This window comes from Heteronotia binoei, chromosome 2 (assembly GCF_032191835.1).
Source record: "Heteronotia binoei isolate CCM8104 ecotype False Entrance Well chromosome 2, APGP_CSIRO_Hbin_v1, whole genome shotgun sequence".
NCBI lineage: Eukaryota > Metazoa > Chordata > Lepidosauria > Squamata > Gekkonidae > Heteronotia > Heteronotia binoei.
In genome coordinates, this window is record NC_083224.1 from 76,882,104 (window position 1) to 76,900,815 (window position 18,712).

The 18,712-nt window shown below is 37.3% G+C and overlaps 1 protein-coding gene across 26 annotated transcripts in view; it reads right to left on the reverse strand.

Annotated features, from left to right (window-relative positions):
- NFASC (neurofascin) overlaps window positions 1-18,712 on the reverse strand; it is a 351,530-nt gene that overhangs the window by 31,324 nt on the left and 301,494 nt on the right. For 11 of the 26 annotated variants that reach the window (XM_060231340.1, XM_060231335.1, XM_060231339.1 and 8 more), the window contains 3 exons: window positions 10,949-11,161; window positions 6,840-6,956; window positions 4,010-4,153 (listed from right to left, as the gene is read on the reverse strand). The exons of 9 other annotated variants lie outside the window; for them this stretch is intronic. In XM_060231340.1, coding sequence (XP_060087323.1) covers window positions 4,010-4,153; window positions 6,840-6,956; window positions 10,949-11,161 — 474 coding nt within the window. The remainder of the gene's footprint in view (window positions 1-4,009; window positions 4,154-6,839; window positions 6,957-10,948; window positions 11,162-18,712) is intronic. 6 more of the 26 variants (XM_060231357.1, XM_060231346.1, XM_060231343.1 and 3 more) reach the window with 5 other exon arrangements.

The window sequence follows — 18,712 nt, forward strand, 5'->3', positions numbered from 1 at the left end:
ATTTATAATTTGCCACACATATTCTAGATTCAGACAGTGCTAGTTTGCACAAAATAAATTATGGTTGATGGTTACGGTTGCAACATTACAAGGAAAAAAGTGAACTTAAATATGTATGCTAGAAGATTATATTATTCCAAACATGCGAATGCCATAAGGAATAAAACCAACAAAATAGGATCACAGTTTACATAACAGGCAAAAAGAGAAACAAACACTGTGATGTACTGGCTGAGAATGTTTAGTAAAAATTTTTAGAAAAACCTTTTTAGAATCATATAATCTTTTGTACATTATAACAGCACAAGAAAGGTCCATTTTCATTACAATTTTAGGTCCATTCTCACATTACAATAAAACAAGGTCCAATGAGCTTCTGGATATAGGCTCATTTTGTCAGTGAACTTCTTCAGGAGTAATCCTTCCTATTTCTTTCAGGGTTGTCAGCCTCTTGTAACAAATTCAGTGTAAATGCTCTTCTGCAACATCTTTTTCTTCAAGTACTTTTATCCTGGAACAAACCATGGTAACAGCAACAAAACACACCTCAAAGCTGAATGGAAATAAATAATTCTGTTTTTTAAAATTTAAAGATATTATTGTTAAAAACTTATCTCTGAATATATATAGCTTAAGCCAGTCCTGAATGACTTCTTTAACCAGATGCAAAATCGTTCTGGAGTTTGCTGGCTAATAGCTCTCTACAATATTTTTATAGAAGCTGTTCTTTTGAAGGAGGCAGGTAAGTTTTTAACAATATCTTTACATTTTAAAAAATTGAGAGTTATTTATTTCCATTCAGCTTTGAGATGTGTTTTGTTGTTGTTACCATGGTTAGTTCCAGGATAAGAATACTTGAAGAAAAAAATGTTGCGGAAGAGCATTTACACTGAATTTGTTACAAGAGGCTGACAACCCTGAAAGAAATAGAAAGGATTAATCCTGAGGAAGTTCACTGATGAAATGAGCCTATATCCGGGTGCTCACCTTTCTTGATTTATTGTAATGTGAGAATGGACATTAAGTAGTAGAACTGTAATGAGAACGGACATTTCTTGTGCTGCTATAATGTACAAAAGATTATATGATTCTACAAAGGTTTTTTCTAAAAATGCCATAAGGAAGGCATACATACTAGAACCTGCAGGTTCTTTGGGGAGGGCGTACAGCAAAAATACCTAACCGATAGCATTCAATTGATAAAGTATGCATCTCCAATACATGTTAGACAAGAAGAATTCTAATTTTAGCCTGGTGTACCCAAATGCAGTAAGGAGGAAGAACTTTGCCATGTTTTTCAGTTGTACATTTCTTGCCCATCCAATAGAACAACAACAAAAATCACAGTACAATCTACAGTTTTTGTCTACATTATAATTTGTAAACCTCCTGAAAGGTAAAACCAGGGTCATAGTAATGGACCTTATCAGCTGCAGTAGAGAGATATTCACCATGCATTTCCAAATGTGAAGGATTTCACTTGACAAGAGGAAGGAGAAAACCATATCACACACTACTCAATAATACAGACAAACTGATATCTAGGGACAGCATAAATGAAACTCGCCCAAGTCAAGCGCTTGCGGTTTTCTTGCCTCCATCTATTAGCAGGAAGGATGTCACTCTTACCAAAGATTGCTAAAACTGTATCAAATCTGTGCCACTATTTACAGCTACAACAAAAGCCCTGTATCTTTCAGCTATCAAAGTGTATTTTTGTTATTAGTGTCTTTATTCATTCATGAATAAATTCCCTGTACCTTTCCCTTGTGGCTCAAAGTGTCTTATAATTCCAAGATTAAGAACATATAAAATACAATAGAATACATGAACCCCAGCCCTGCCAAAGTATAGCAAGAACAGTATATGTACTAGTGATTTCAGCTTCACGATAGTGTAGTTCAGATCTTAGTCACAAACAGAAATATAGGCACAAGGAGCTTCATACTATTTTAGTCTGAAGGGTAATAGAGGGTTAGTGGGTATGGATCATGTTTTCACTAGTTCTTATTCTTCTCTTGGTCTCTTCTCTCCCCATTAGCTCAGTCTCATTATTGTCAGTTAAAAAATATCACTAACTTTGTTCTCTTCTTTCTTAATTCTACCCATACTTTGGTTCATTCTTTAGTATCTCTTATTTATCATTATAAATAGCTAACATAGCTGGTGGAATGAGTTGCCAGAGGAGGTTAGGGCGCTGCGAGAGCTTTCACAGTTCTGCAGGGCCTGCAAGATGGCATTCTTCTGCCAGGCATTTACATGATGGTACCATCTGCAGCAACGGGACTGACTCATAAGAACACCACCAATGGCCTACCTCATCACACTGTGGCAATCTTGAGACCTCTGAGTACAGCTAACCACCAGAATTTAATCGTTGCCTGAAATCATGACAGTAGCACATGCAAATGTTTTAAAATTGTTTTTATGTCTTATGTTTTTATTGTTGTTTATTTTATTCAGTCACACTAGTGTGCTTGTGTTGACCCTTGGTCTGTGAACCGCCCTGAGCCTGCCTTCGGCAGGGAGGGCAGAATATAAATTAAATAAATAATAATAATACATTGAGCAAGGGTGTATTTTATTAGTGTTTTTTGTATAGTGTTTTGTTTTTAGGCACTTTACTCACAATAAATGTCATTGCATTTTCTTTCACAAGGCTTCATATTAGAAATCAGAGCGGTATAGAGAGTCCATATGTTTTAGCATTTTATATTTATAAAACTCCCTTGATATAATTTAGCTTACAGCTTGCTAAATAACGTTTGTCCCATTCCTCTTGTCGGGCTTTTATTGAGTGGGTTTCAGACATTTCTTACACAAAAACTGTACATAACTGCTGACTTTCTTCTACAAAAAGAGCCACCATTATGGATAACATACCCACCAAAAGAAAGTCAACTGGGATATTATAATGTATGATTAACTACTTCTTGAGCTAGCGTCTTGAATATTTCAGTACAATCCTAACCAAAGTTATACCCTTCTAAGGTATAAGAGTTATACCCACCTAAGTGTAGATGACTGGGGAAGGCAATGGCAAACCACCCTGTAAAAAAGTCTGCCATGAAAATGTAATGATGCAACATCACCCCAAAGTCTAAAACTACAGGTGCTTGCACGGGGGACTACCTTTACCTTTTCAAGACTCTTAAAGTCAATGGGCTTACAAGGGTATAACTATGCTTAGGACTATACTGTTTATTGAATATTTCTTAAAATATGGAAATGGAAATTCAGAAACATGAATGTTAACTTAGCAGTTGCTGAATTTAGGGTCCCTTAAGGATGATACACAGCAACATTCTGATAACTTTTCCCAGATTGCTATATATCACTTCATTTATTGGTATAAGCTTGACACATCTCTTCATATTATTTTCTGCTGTTTAAAAAAATCCTTCACATTTCCCCACAAATGCTCAGATATGAAACTTTTCATATGATTACGTGTCCATGCATCAACTGGCAACATGACAACGAGAATAAATGGTGGCAATATGACAATGGTTACCATTAAGCAGGTGGACACAAATACAATCCTTCTCCTCAACACATAAACATAACACTTAGCAACAGGATTGCAGATTTCTTGACTGGAGGGTTGATCTTCAGGTCTAAACAAAAAACCATTGTTCTCTGCCTTTGTTGTAAGCATCATGATGCAAAATCATGCTGGTTTGCTAAAAGGCCATGCCAAACATCTTCAGCAAATAGCGCATAAAATGAAGGAGGGGAGAACATGCACACCACCCTAAGCTTCTTAGGAGGAGGATGGGATAACAGTGAGATAGATATGTATTCAGGTAACTTCAATAGAGACAAAACATTTCCATTTGTTAGCTTTATAAGAAGGGCAGCATGTGTAATGTCAGCAAAAGAGTGGATGAAGTTTGTTCCATGCATGGCTTAATTCCTCCATCCAAAGAAATGGCAAAAAAAAGCAATAAAATCTGGGACAAAATGTTTCCAAGATGTTATCACACAGTGGGGCTGAACCCCATCTCACCTGCACTTGTGTTAAAGGTTATGTTCGAGCTGGTGATGGTATCATTCCCTTTGAGAAAAACCCGTACTATATACTTCTCCCCAGGAGTCAGGTTAATCAGCTCCATAAAGGGTTTATCAGTGGCAGATTTCATTGTTTTGTTACCTAAGAAACAGAAACCTCACATCAAAGGCAGCTATAAGAAAAATCAGAGATTGCCATACTGGCAAATTCCACCAAAGACATATTGGTCTACTAAAAAAGACACATGTTCCTGATGGGTTAGAGAGATGTTTCATAGAGTTAATATCCATGGTTTCAATACTATCAATTCAGAGTTCAAGAATTAGTGTACAAAAATCATGTCATAAATTCATGCTACCCGTATGTATAAAAATGAATGTTCAAACCAGCATTTAGTCTAATGAAGCACCTATTTCAATATCCTTACACTGTATCCAATTTAACCTTCTCACACAGTTTCAATAATTTAGCATAAATTCAGGAGTACAAGACAAAAAAATAAGAAGGCCCTCACACAATCTTCTTTGAATACCTCTTGTTTGGACTGGAAGCAACTGGCATCACTACTTAGGTTAGTGGTGTTGTATTGAATCTGAAGGGTACATCACATCTGAGCAATCCTCCCTCTGGAAGCAACCTGACACTATATTAACAGGACTATCCTCAGCAGAGTTACACCCTTCTAAGCCCATGGACTTCAATGCACTTGGAAGGGTATAACTTTGCTTAGGACTGCAGTGTAAAAATACATTTTCTGAGCTAATTGCTGAACAGCATTAAAGAGAATTCACTTACAATCTTTTATAAGTAACATGCGTGTGGATTAAAATAATAAGGTTATATTAAATTTAAATAAATAATAATTATTTAATTATTTTAAAAAATTTAAAATAATAAGGTTATATTAAATTTATGAGGTTAAAATAAACATACATTAAAGAGATACAACCAACTTTGTTACAAACCCTAATATAGGTAAATCCTATGAAACTAGAAGCATTCTTTGTATAAGAGTTTTAATAATCCTGTCTGGATGGTGAATTTACATGTTAGCAAATCAATGGCAAAAATATCCCCAACTGATGTTACAAAACTGCTGAAATCCAGAGTAACCCTTTTGCTGGTAGTGGCTGGATTTATCAGCGCATTATTGGCATCCCTTAAAGACACATTCAAGAAAGATGTTTTTACACTTCTGGCTTATCAATGGAGCACCCAACAAGACACATGAAAAGCATCTCATACAAGATAGATACTGCAGAGACTAACTTAATGGCTGCATAGGGATCCTGAATATTTTTTTGGCTACTGTGTGACAGAGTGTTAGACTGAATGGGCCACTGGCCTGATCCAATATGACTTTTCTTATGTTCTTAATATTAAGCCATGAGCTTAATAAGCCATTTGCACAAGGCTGTTGACTGATATTTCTGTGAAGTGATAGGCATTGTATCAAATACTTTTTATTCTGTTATGGCTAGGTAAAAGTCTCACAAGGGTTACTTATTATTGTGAGTAATGCAAATGTTGAAAAACTAACCTCATCTGCTACAAGCAACCCCAAGAATAAAATATGGAGGTTGTCCCAGCAAATTAAAACAGTGAAAAGCAAAGCTGTAAATATACAGTTTGAATCAGAGAAAGGCAGATGATATTTGAGTTTAACTGCCAAACACATACTTTATTATACACTTCATATAATGTCTGTTTAATGTGCTCAGTAAGTTAGGAGAAAACAGTGTGGGACTGCAATGGATTGTGAATGAAGGATATGTTGGTTACTTTGATAGCTACTTACTAAAACAAATGTTCAGAACAGAAAAATTGGAACAGACCTGGAATTTTAGAGATTCTAAACCAAAATGTGGTTTTATTATTGATTCCCAAAGTTCTTCTGTTATCAGTTGGACCAGTTGCAGACTCCAAATGCTCTTTTCTGATGGTTGTGTGTTTTAAACCTATATCTCTCTTCACTCATAATTGGTCTCATTTTCCAAACCTCGCCTAAGAATTTGCTGCCAGTGTAACATGAATAGATTTCTATAATTGTTTTATTCTAATGTGCAAATACCTGCACATTAAAGTTTATACCTTGAATAAAATTTTGTTGGTCTTAAAGGTGCCACTGGACTCAAACTTTGGTCTGCTGCTTCAGACGAACACAGCTACCCACCTGAATCTCTTTTATTCTATGAAATCTTGTAGCGACCTCAAACAACTTGGATCCATTTTTAAAAGCAATTGAATCAGGATGCGTTGTTCTGAATCCACCAGCAAAGGGATGGGAGGGAATTAAATTCCATAGGATACCAGCATAAAAAGCACATTTGCTCTATAATCTGATTTACAAATTAAATACTATGCCTTCTCCTTGCCTTTCCTCTCCTCTAGATTAAGCAACAGAGGTAAAACGCGTTGAGAACCATGAAGATCTGAACAGCTCTCTAGAATGTTTCTAAATTTTAAATAGCAGTTGCAGGATCTGTGGCAGAGGGTCCTCTATAGCTGCTGTTCACCTCACCAAGGGAAATATTCAGGTAGCCTATATGGTTACTTAATGGGACAGTTCTAGGAGGGCCATTTGAGGCTGGGAAAGGGAGGAGGGAGGAGTTAAGCCCCTCTTCCTGTTTCAGATCCAGGACCCAGCAGCTTTTAACAATAAAAACATGCAGTAAATGCATTCATGGATCAACCTGTATTTAGTCTAGTTTGAGCCTCAATTACACTGTAGTTAACATCATATAACAATCCATTAACCCCCTGAGAGAATGCCAGGATCTCTGGTGGCATCAAGGACCCTGAAGTATTCCCATGCCCCAATGCTTACTGTTGATATATTCAACCACAAACTCAGTTTCAGGATCAAACTTGTGGTTCCAGGTGATGTTTGCCCAGTTACTGGTAGGTGAAGCTTTTACATCCCAGATGGGCTTTCCATCGCCAGCTAGTGAACAGGTTAGAACAGAAGTTAGTATACTGGGTTGTAGACAAATGTGCATTCTAATTTCTCTTCTAAATTAACTAATCACTTTAATATTAGGAAAAACTTAAAAACATAGTGTACAACAGGATTTGGATGCTAGAGCACTATTTCATACAGGAAATCCATGAGAAGGTTTTGCATTTCCATTTCAAATGATATGTCAAATACTGATAAGCAACTTTTCTGTAAACACATTTTTTGAAATGTTGAAGTTATATATAAATCTCTATCACACCAGATAAAATCACTCACTGAAACGTGAGACTATGCTAAAACTCTGATCAACTCAACCCCTAATTATTCTGTAGTGAGCAGTTTGGAAGATGTAAGCTTCCTTTTTTAAAAGAAAAAAATATAGAGAGCAGCATTTTCAGAATATCCAAAGAGGAAGTCATTTTCTGTGAAAGCTTATGTTGTTCCCATCCATTCTTATAAGCAGAATAGTGAACCAAGGCACACTGATCTCAACTTTTAGGCCTTGTAAGGGTAAATTTTATTAAAAATTAATGTATCTGCAATTTCTGGTTCACTTGACTGTCAAAAACTAAAAGACCCCTCTAATGTTTACTTTCCTAGAATTCAGGAAATTCAAATGTTTCTGCTCCATACATTTGACTTGTTCATTTGCAGAGTATCGAATAAATGCAAATATTGTTAATGCATAGATGACCCTAATTTTGGAGGATCAAGGGAATTAAATCAGTGTTTCCATGGCGAACCAGCAAAGAACATATGTGGAGTCTGTATAATTGACTTCTTGAACTGAAAGGTACTTTTTTGGGGGGATAGCTTGGCTTGGGAGACTTAATTCACAGCTAAACACTGCAGAGGCTGATTGAGAGAGCTGGAAGCTGTTGTGTGGTTGGGTCTTAAATTATCTTGAGACTCCTCCCAAAGACTCTGAACAACCTAGCAAGACTTGATGCATGAACCAACAGGAAAGGCTCTTCACTGAATTGCTAGCTTGTAGTGAAAGGCTAATGGATAGCATGCACAGTTTGATTTTTTTTCAGGTAAACTGATTACTGAAGCTTGAGCCTGAATGGCTTGGCCTTTTAGGGTCTGAAAACTCACTTTGGCTTTGTGCATCAAAGGTGAAATTCAGTCCACAAGGTTTTTAATATTAAACAGCCTGGGAAAGAATTTTGTCCATTATCTGCAAACATTACGCTAGGTAAGAAAATAAGTTATCTTTTATGCAATTGTTTAATTGGCCTGAAATTTTTATATCAGAAACTTTAGCTATTGCTTTGGTTATCAAACAAAAACAGTTACTTGGAAATGAGAGCACATTCTTCAACAATAAGCTACTATAGAGTGCAATTTTGAATTCTGCATTTCAGAGTAGTAGTTCAGTACTCAACAAAACCAGTATCATATAAAAATGCATATAGTGCGGGGCCTTCTTCTACCAGCCACTTATCACTGTGAGGGGCATCTGATTCCACTGCATGATTATCCATGAGGCATTTAGCTTTGGGCAGTTACTGAGAAATCCTTCCTTAAATAAATATATTACAAGCAGAGCACCTAGTTTGTATACCTACAATGAGCATTGCTAGTGATGCCAATGAGATTCTGTATGTGGAAGAGTTTTTAAGCCAAGTTCAAAAAAGAACTACAATGATCTGCTTTAACTTTGATGTATGTTAACAAGAAACTGAAAACCACGAAATGGCTGCCTTATTAAATGGCTACTTTAAAAATTAAAAACAAGGGGCTGTGGCCAAAAACATCAGAGGTGACTTTTTCTTCAAGAATCAAGATTTATCACATCACACATTCAGATACACTTTGAATTCTCTGTACAGTGTATCAACATCCAGCATCTTAGTTTTGAATTTTAAAAACAAATTTGAAGGAAAATAATTTTATGCGGAGGATGTTTTAGAAAATGATTTCCCTTGACCAAAGTGAACATTTGGATTTACACAAGGTCAGGTACTGGGAGCCTGGCAAAACTGATCCATACTATGAAAAGTAGTTCTCTTAACTGGACTAACTGAGGGATTCTTGTTACTTAGAAACTTAGACAGCTGGCTTCACAAAGCCAGAAAGACCATGGTTCAAAGTTTTCCTTTGCCATAATCTCACTTGACAGCATCTCTCAGCCTCCTAGCCAGCATCTCCTCAGCCTCAACTGCCCTTCCTTATCTACAATGGCTGCATTCCAATGCCATGATAAAGCACAGATTGCACAGTAAATGATGGTTGAGCCATTGGATGTAAATAACAAAAATTCTGTTTGTACATAAACGTCTTGCCTCTGTCCTCCATGCCAAAGAAGATATTCTCCTTATATTGTCATCTCTGCAGCATGATGGTGCTATAAAAACAACAACTGTGGTGTGAAAATTCAGACAAACCACAATTAGCACTCAGCAGCTACAAATTCTTGGTTGAATTCCTAGTATGGTGATAATTAACCATCTCCATTTGATTAAACCAAGGTTTATTGTGATATCTGAATGCAACCAATATGAGGATAGTAACCCACTAACTTCCTTTACAGGGCTGTTGTAAGGATTATTGAAATCAGGTATGTGAAGTTATTTGAACTCTCTACAGTGCTATGCAAATACAACAACAACAACAACAAAATATTGTATACAGTGGGCAAGAATATCAGGTCAATCTCTTTAACCCTCTGTGGCTATAGACCACCCCCAACTACAGTCCCCCCTCCCATGTGCTAAATCAACAGCTGCAGTATCTAGTGCTGGGTAGCCCAGTTTATTAGCCAGAGAGCTCCCCAGGGTACACGTGTAACAAGTAATCTTCAGAACGTCTTTTCTATTCATTATGAAAAATCCACAGCTGTCTCTTGTTAGCAAAGATCTTAGCCTTTCCCCTGGAATTTTTAGCATGAAGGGCATTATGCCCTATAATGAATCAGATCCATAATGGAGTTAATCACATTACTGATTCTGTCACATTCACATTAAGAATTTTGCTGACCAGAGCTTCTTTAATCCACTAAAATCATCTGTTCTAGTCTGTTTTTAGGCTCTGCAAGGGAATAGAATTCTCCAGATCTGAATCCGAAAACCCTGTTTTCTTTTCTTAGTGAAAGATGCAGTATTTTCAATTGGTATTTCACTTGATTTTTGATTAAAGGTTATTTTTTCTTCTGAATGTTGCAGTCTGATAAGGTGCTACTGCCATTGCTGTATTTTAAGTGTTTTATTATGACTGATCCATCCTGAGCCCGTATGGAAAGGGCGGAATATAAATCAACCAAATAAATAAATAAAATACTGCTAAGTTTTCTGTGCTCTAATGAATGCAAATAAAAACTGGAATCCAAATAATTGAATTCCCAGTTCCTTCTTCTTGGTCACAGTACGTCATGCTCTGTGTTATTAGCTATGCAATCTGGGACAGCTGGAAGCTCTTGAGGGGCTGATCTATGTTAAATGTGCCCTGAAGAAAGAAAAGTAATTTGGAAACTGCAGATAATCATGAACTGCATCTATATAACAAAGCTGATACTATTTTGACATTCATTTCATTATAATTTATGAGACTGATACCATTAACAAAATACCATTTGTGGTGCTCAATATTCAGTGATTGGTGATGTATACAGGACATCTTGGAAAAGGGGATCTATGCATTTATCTAAATACTCTGGGTCAATCTTATAGGTGCTGATACTAATGTCCTCTACAACTAACTTCAATATAGTTATATAGGGCAGTGGTTAGTTTTTGAGGCAGATGGGTCTTTCTGAAGAGTCACTCTAAAGCAACTTTATCACAACTACCTTGGGAGTACACAGCCTAAGTACTTCATTTACTGTTAACTAATTTCCATATTACTGAAAAAATCTCTATGGCTGTATGGCTTAAAAAGGCATTCATATTTTAATGTTAGGCCTTAATTAATTGCATAAAGTGTTTTAAAAAATCTAGTTAAGGTTTAGATAGCTAATAGAAAGGAAAGCGTAGTACCAGAATCATCTGTTGCAATAGCTATCGTGCTAGCAACAATTGTGGTGATGGTAGTTGCTTCCGTAGTAGTTGTAGCTTCTGTGGTAGTAGTTGCTTCTGTAGTGGTGGTTGTAGCTTCAGTGGTGGTGGTAGTGGTGGTTGTGGCCTCTGTGGTGCTGGCTACAGTTGCAATGGTAGTGAGATCAATTGTTGTTGAAGGCCACCATGTTGGAGCTAGGAGGGAGATGCAAAGACTGCATTTTGAGAGGTATTTGCATGTTTAGTCCTTTGGATTTGCCATTCCCTGAAGTGAAACGTGCATGCGAGAGAAGGCAAAGTGGATCAAGACACATGCACAGAAAATTCCAGGATTAAACCAACCAAGCACACTGCAAAAAGAACAAAGCTCCACTTTCACTTTCTTTCCTTTGTAGATCTTCACTATAAATAGCTATGCCATTCAGCTACAGAGTGGGCAGGTGTGGGAGAGGTTTGGAATCTCTCAAATAAAAGGGTCATGCAAAAAGCCTGGTAGGCAAGCACAAACATGCAGAAAAGCAGCAGGAAGTGGGAGACCTTAGCCAAAGACAGATAAGTGCCTACAAGCATGCTGTTTGTTTTTAGACTCCATTCACTGACTCAACAGATAATGTTGGTTCTTGTAAGAGAAATATGCTACTCAAAGTTCTTGTGACTGTGAACCACAAAGGTAAATATAACCAGACTAAAAAAACAAAAGGAACAAGAATGCTCTGCAGGAAGATATTAGAAGTCTTACTTCTCAAAATGAAGCCACTTGTTAATATAGCAAGTAAACCTTATGATCAACTCACTGAAATAGGAAGCTCCAAGAATGTGGAATAATTCATAGCACAACAGTGTGGAATGCTATGAAAAAATCCCAATTTAGCTATTTACTGTTTTGAGAAAGGCAAGTGCAATGTGTGAATCCTTAAGAGGCTTGAAAACTACCATATTTAACAAACATCTGTATTTTAGAAGACTGAGATGCTAGTCAAAAGTTTGAAAAGTCATATATACCTGCACGTCTGGATATATGTTTATAGTTTCTTGTGTGATTTCATTCACGTAATGCAGGGGTGTCAAACTCATTTGTTATGAGGGCTGGATTTTACATAAATGAGACCTTGTCAGGCTGGGCCATGTGTAATAAAATGTAATGTCAGGTAGCACAGATATGAACTTTATAAAGGACGGAGACAAATGCAATTAAAGATTTTTTTGCTTTAAAAATGCTTAAAACATTAGCACACTTGCAATATTTTATTTAACAGTCTCTGATAACTGACACCTCTTGCTCTGAATTATTACATCAAAACCTGGAGACAATGCCTGTGCTTTATCAATCCTGAGTATGCTGTTCAGGTGTGCATCTGTAAGTTGCAAACCTATTTTTGATTTATTGAAATTCATTACAGAAATCTTATGGTCAATGCTTTGAGCCTAAGACCCAGAGGAAAACATGAAATGGCTGGGTACTGTGAGCTTTTGCTTCATGTACTGTCAAGAAAATACGAAGGCACCATGACACAGACTGAAGGCTATGTGTTTGTCTGCAAAACTATAGTCTTCCCCAGAAAAATGACAACTCCTATGTGGCAGTGCAAGAACACAAAGACAGCCATGTATAGTTGTGGAAGAATCACGTGCTCGGCACACCAACCTGATTCTCCATGCTCCACAAAGTCTGATGACACATAAAGTGCAGGCTGCTTGCACTCGTGTTTAACCACATCCCTGTTCCCACAAGGTCCAGACAAATATATCCCTGGCAACTGCTAGCTTGCATTAATTCTTGTAGACTATGTAAATGCCACTGCCTTGTGCTGGGCAGATGTTTCCTGTTATGCTTTGAACTTGGTTAACTGCAGTGTAACTTGAGCATGTATAAATAAAGACAGCTTGCACAGAAGGCAGGTTCTTCTACCCAGTACACATGTCGAATGATCATTCCTACAATAGTGGTCAGTATCAGCCTACTATCTGTGAAGTCTAAATTCAAAATCCCTAGTCAATCAAAGAAAATCAAAGGAAACTGTGAAATGAGAATCAAAAATAAAAGGAAATGTGCTAGGTAAATTTGGCCTGGACAGTCTCAGCCTAATCCTGGTTGCTCTTATTCCCCTTCTGGATCATGAATAGTTAAAAAGAGGGAGGCAAATCCATTTGCACTCAGGAGTGCCCTGGCATAATGAGCCAACAAAACACACACATACAAACACTGTGTGTGTGTGTGTAGCAAGGCAAAAAGCTCATACCTTGAATAAAATGTTGTTGGTCTTAAAAGTGCTTTCTTTGTATCTCTCCCATGCAATCATTGGAGGGAACTGGGCAAAAGAAGCTCTGGCTCTTTCCCTCCCTTCCTAGGGTATGAGGAGGGGGAGGAGCCTCAACCAACAGAAGGAAGAGAGGCTTGGCTCAGTAGCTCTGCAGAGTGACTGAGAGAACCTGGCAACCCAGGCACTCTCAATCATACAGCAGAGTTACAGAGCCAAGCTCGTCTATTGGCTGAGGCTCCCCCTCCCTTTGGGAAGAGGGAGGGGGGAAGAGGAAAAGAGCGAAGGGCTGCTTTGCTCCGCTGCCTCATCAATTAAATTAAAAATGGCTACCAAAGCAAGCAAGCAAGGGAGAAGTAAGCAGGCGATGGCCAGTTGCTGGCAGACCTGATTGGAGCCCTCTGAAGGCCTGATTAGGCCCGTAGGACAGACGTTTGTCACCCCTGACTTAATGGGCATGTGAATATTTTCAGACATATCAGAAATACTGTACTTAGAACACCCTTAAGGATAATGCAAAACAGTATAAATTAACTTCTAAAATATTCTCATATTAGTAAACTGAGAATTCTCTTAAAACAAAGCACTTCCTTTCATTTATCACATCTGGCAGGTGAAAGCCAGGGTCTTCTATTTTTACGTATGTTAGCTGGGATGGAGAGGGGGCAAATGCAATCCCCATCCTGCCAGCTACATGACTGGAACAGATGGAAGAGGAAGAAGGGCATAATTTTTCCACCTCTCCCTACTGACTCATTTGGCTATTACTTCACACATATGTCCTGTGACCCTAGAAATCAATTTTCCTTGAGTTAGAAATGGCTGGGGTGGGGGGGAGGGACTCAAGGATCTGTGCACAGACTTTGTATGATCCCTGAGCTGGATTCAACTCATATGATGGCCTTGAGAGACCCTCACAGAAGAAAGCATCAACATGGGTGGGGTCTGCAAAAATGAGAAAGGCAGCATGCTGCTAATGCGCTTGGACTGCATTATTTCTTCAAAGATTGTAGCAAAACGGGAAAATCTGGAAACTGGATTATATCATAGAAAAAGTTGTCATATGGAAGTTAACCCCCCCCCCCCCCAACAACTCTCTCCAGTTTAGAAACCAAGACAGAGCAAAACATCTGTGTGGCTGGAGCTGTAATGTAGCATACTTTGCCTTCTATGCACAACATTGCAAATGTGACATTCTTATTGCCTTGCTGATCTTTCTACACATGCCTAGTATATTGCTGAGGAATGGAGTATGCTGAACTACCGGCAATGCTGAACAGAAGCCGTTTAGTTTAGAGTTCAAACAGTGGCAAGATGGGAAGAGAAGGAATGTATCTCATCTCTACCCACCCGTATTTTTGTAGGAAAGATATTTGCTAAATGGGCAAATGGTAATGATAAAGCCTATGCCTTTAAACAGACAGAATTTTCCTTAAGTAACCAAGTCTCCTTTAAATTCACAATTAGATTTAAAAACTTTTAACAAATAGAATGATCCAATTTGCCATGGAGCAGGCAAAGCAAAATTAAATTAAACGGTTGCATACTCTGAACTGTAGCTAGAACATTTCTCAGTGAACAGTTCTCTGCCAGCAAAGTTTTCTGCAAATCACACATTAATTTGTTTTAAGAGCTGCAGAAATAGGAAGTGCTCATGACACCACTTCTCAGACCTTGCAGTTTCCAAACTATTTCACACAAATGAGATTTGCATTGCATGAATTAAAAAAAAGAACAAAAACATTGAAGCCTGCTTCTCCCCATCTCTTGCTTTATGTTAGTTATAAAAGTAAACAGGAAGAAAGGGTGTATAGGGGTCTCTTCTAAGAAATTTTTGATACTTTTCTGAGGCAAATATGCAGGGGATTTAACAGTTTAAATTCATTGTTCTGCCATGAAATTGGGCTGCATGTTTTGCTTGGAAAATATGAACAAAATTTGTTCTTGCCAAACAAACCCCACATTCTTCAGCCCGTAAAGTCTACTCTTTCATTAAAAATAAAATTAAACATAATCAGAATACTGACAGTTTCTCAGAAGTACCAGAGATATGCCTCATTTGGAGCCCAACTAAATGTGACCGCAAACTTACGGTGCCCATGAATTGTCATTACATTTAATTGGGCTCTTGGTGATCCAGTATTGTAGCATTTTATAGTTTTGAAAAACTATGCTAGTGTCTTAAGGCTCATAATGTGATGAAATTAGGACTCCAGACTTCAAGATGCAATTCTAAGGACACCCAGCAGATAAAATGGGATTTACTTCTGTACAGACTTGCTTAGAATTACTTTTTTGACAATTAATAATAGAAGATGAATAAACAAGTTTTAATTACAGACTTTACAAACTGAAAAATGTTTACTTGGTACAATTGACAAGTAAAACTTTTTGAGCAATCCTCAGAGGGACATCAACTCTCTTTCCTTCCTGCAACAAACTCATGAAACAAAGGCTTGCTTTTTCTTCTGGTTTGTATACAAAGCTAGCAGGCAACCAACCTTAACAGGTGTCTACTTTTTTTTATAACAATGGGAACAGACAACTGAAGCTGATAGGTCTCTCCCAAAATCTGCATGCATTTTACAACTGGATCTTACACAGACCTTGGTCTTGTTTCCCTCACTCCCTTTTCAAAGCTATTTTGGGTCTGGTGTCTTATTACAGGGAACAATCTACACTTCCAAATTTAATGAAAAAGGAGTGATTAAAGGCAGCCTTTCACAGTAATGATTTATGGACACTTTCATTTATTAAATAGGAGACCACTAATCAGCACAGATTCTGCCTCAAGTGTGGAGGGCAATTTCTTCAGTCTTGCCACCATCAATTATATCTATATAATGAGCTGTCTTAAAACTATTGTGTCCTTTTTATTTTCCATCTTCCTTTATAAAAAAAAAATTATCTGGGAGAGAGAGGTCTGAAAAATGGCTGCTCCATTATATGAAAGCACCCCCTCCCCCAATTCCTATCACAACTAAGGATTTGGTTGAAGGATTAATTAAATACACTTATGATAATCACAAAAGCTGGCTTGACTACAGATGGGTCTCCTGCTGCTGAAGACTCACAAGGTCCCCCAGCAGTACCTACAGGTTCACAGAAGCAGACATACATATGGCAGTTTGCCTTTGAAATGGCCTGAACTATATATATATATAACAGTTTATGATAAAGGACAGAAAAGCAAACAAGCATAAGAATCTGGACTGGTATTCTTTGGGAAGCACCGACATCAGAGATGGATGAAAATTGTCAAGCTACACAGCTTGTCTTCCTGCTGCTTTTCTCTGACAACAATAAGTATTTCAATGGGCATGGAAAAACAGCAAAACACAGAGGCCAGCAGTATCATCCTAATTTCAATATTTTAACAACAAAATGTATATTCACTTTAGCATAGCACAGCAGACACAGTGGCACAGCAATAGCATTCCATAACATCATGCAGTCACAATAAAGCTGTCATGTATTCTAAATTGTGTAGGTGATACATGATGACACTAGGAATTTGAGACAACACTAATGTAAAACCCTGAGAAAGTGCAATGTATATTCAAAGATCATATGTGGATGAATCCCAGCATGTAAATTTCACAGACAATCACTAAATATGACTGGGGGGCTGGGAACTTTTTAAAATTTGATTTTTCAGTCAATAACTGCAGCAGTGTGCTCAGGCACTTTAAAGTCTAAATGGTCACAGTGCCATGAGCTGGCATAGATAAAAGCTTTTTATATTTGATACAATTTATTTTCTATACTGAAAGAATCACCCAAAATCCTTTTCTGGGCCTTGGGAAATAGTCAGTTTGTTAAGAGATTCTGATACTGAAGTTCACAAGTCTAATTGATGCTTAAAATTTTGTTTAAATACCTGGACAAAACACTTATCATGGAATTCCTTAAATGATCAATCAATGTTTCTTTTAATTTGTGTTATTCCAAGATCAGGAAAGGTTTCTATTCCCTGTGAGTTAAAACTAACATAACAGACTAATAAGTATTGAGAAAAGTTGGACTTCAATACCCTCTCAATCCTTCCACTCTTTGTAGGCTAAGGGATCATCATGCTTATTAGCATCAACAATTGGGTTAATCTAGCTCTAGCTCTGTTTACCAAGTGAAAGATGAAAAAAAATCAAGTCACATATGTTCATCTATTGGTCAGTACATATCTTGTGCATAACTGCAACTAGACTATGGGTTATAAATATGTTTTCATGTGCACCATTCACAGTCAGTCATGTTTAAACGCAGCAGATGGGTGTATTTTGAGGCATATAAAACTAGTTGATCCCAGGTACAGAACACAATACTGTTGATGAGTGGCCCTAAGAAGCTGTGGAACATTCTGCCAAAGGACAATCAAGAAGCAAGTCTGCCTTGAGCAAGTCTCTGGAGAGGTGGCATATATGTTCCCAAATAAATACGATATTATAAAATTGCAGCATACAATACGTGATTTGCAAGATCACACATCCATGTGTTTGCTGCAGAAATGGCACTATGAAACTGGTTTAGTTTCAATACAATAGTAAACAGCTCATTTCTAGTAATCTTATGATGTTTCAAAGTGCAAGTAACACGTTATTAAAGAAGGGCATCTGCACATCTGAAAAAAAGATGTAAAATCAACTATATTTACTTCATGTGTGAGTTAATCCACACTTTTCTCTTAAACAAAGGCTCTGATACAAACAGCTATAGCACCAAATTATCAGTGCTAATACTGCATAAAGCACTTACTAAGTCTGCTTCTGCTCAGAAAAATGGATAAGCAAGGAACCAAATCATTTTGCACAAAGGGAGTTTGGAAGTATGGGAAAGGGAACTCTGAATAACAGACGAGAGAAGACAGGTAAGCAATAGCTTTCTGCATTATGATCAATTTAGTCTTTCTCCAGCATGAGTCTTTTCAAGCACTGATTCTGAATTCTTCTTTCAAGGTATCAGTTATAATAGAATTTTGCATAAAGAATTGCTGTTCTCTCAAAAAGGAATCCTTCTTCTGAAAGACAATTCTAGGGAAAACCTACTGGTTCTAAAAGGGGCAAGCCAGGCCAACTGCTGATTATGATATCTATATACAGGGAGCCTACAATATTTTATGAAGAAGTTGAAATGGTTAATTGTCAATCAATAAAATTTCCACACACAGAAGGTGTTTTTAGTTCAGGCCAAAGTCCAAAATCCCTCTGATTTGGTAAAATGCAAAGCCAATATTCTTTTTTTTTTTAAAGTAGAAAAGAATATAGAACAAGATCATGGTGGGATTAACTATAGGATAGCATCCTTGAGAGTCCCACCTTTCTTCTACAAGTTGTTCTTTTAACAGCTGTACAAATGCCAGATGAGACTTCTTCATCACTGCACATCCATTACAGGAAAAGAGATTCACCTGGAGAGCTGCCACATTTTTTCTAGCGAGAATTTTTTTTTTTTTTTTTAAAAGCTGCATAAAAGGCAGAAATTAAATAGGTGA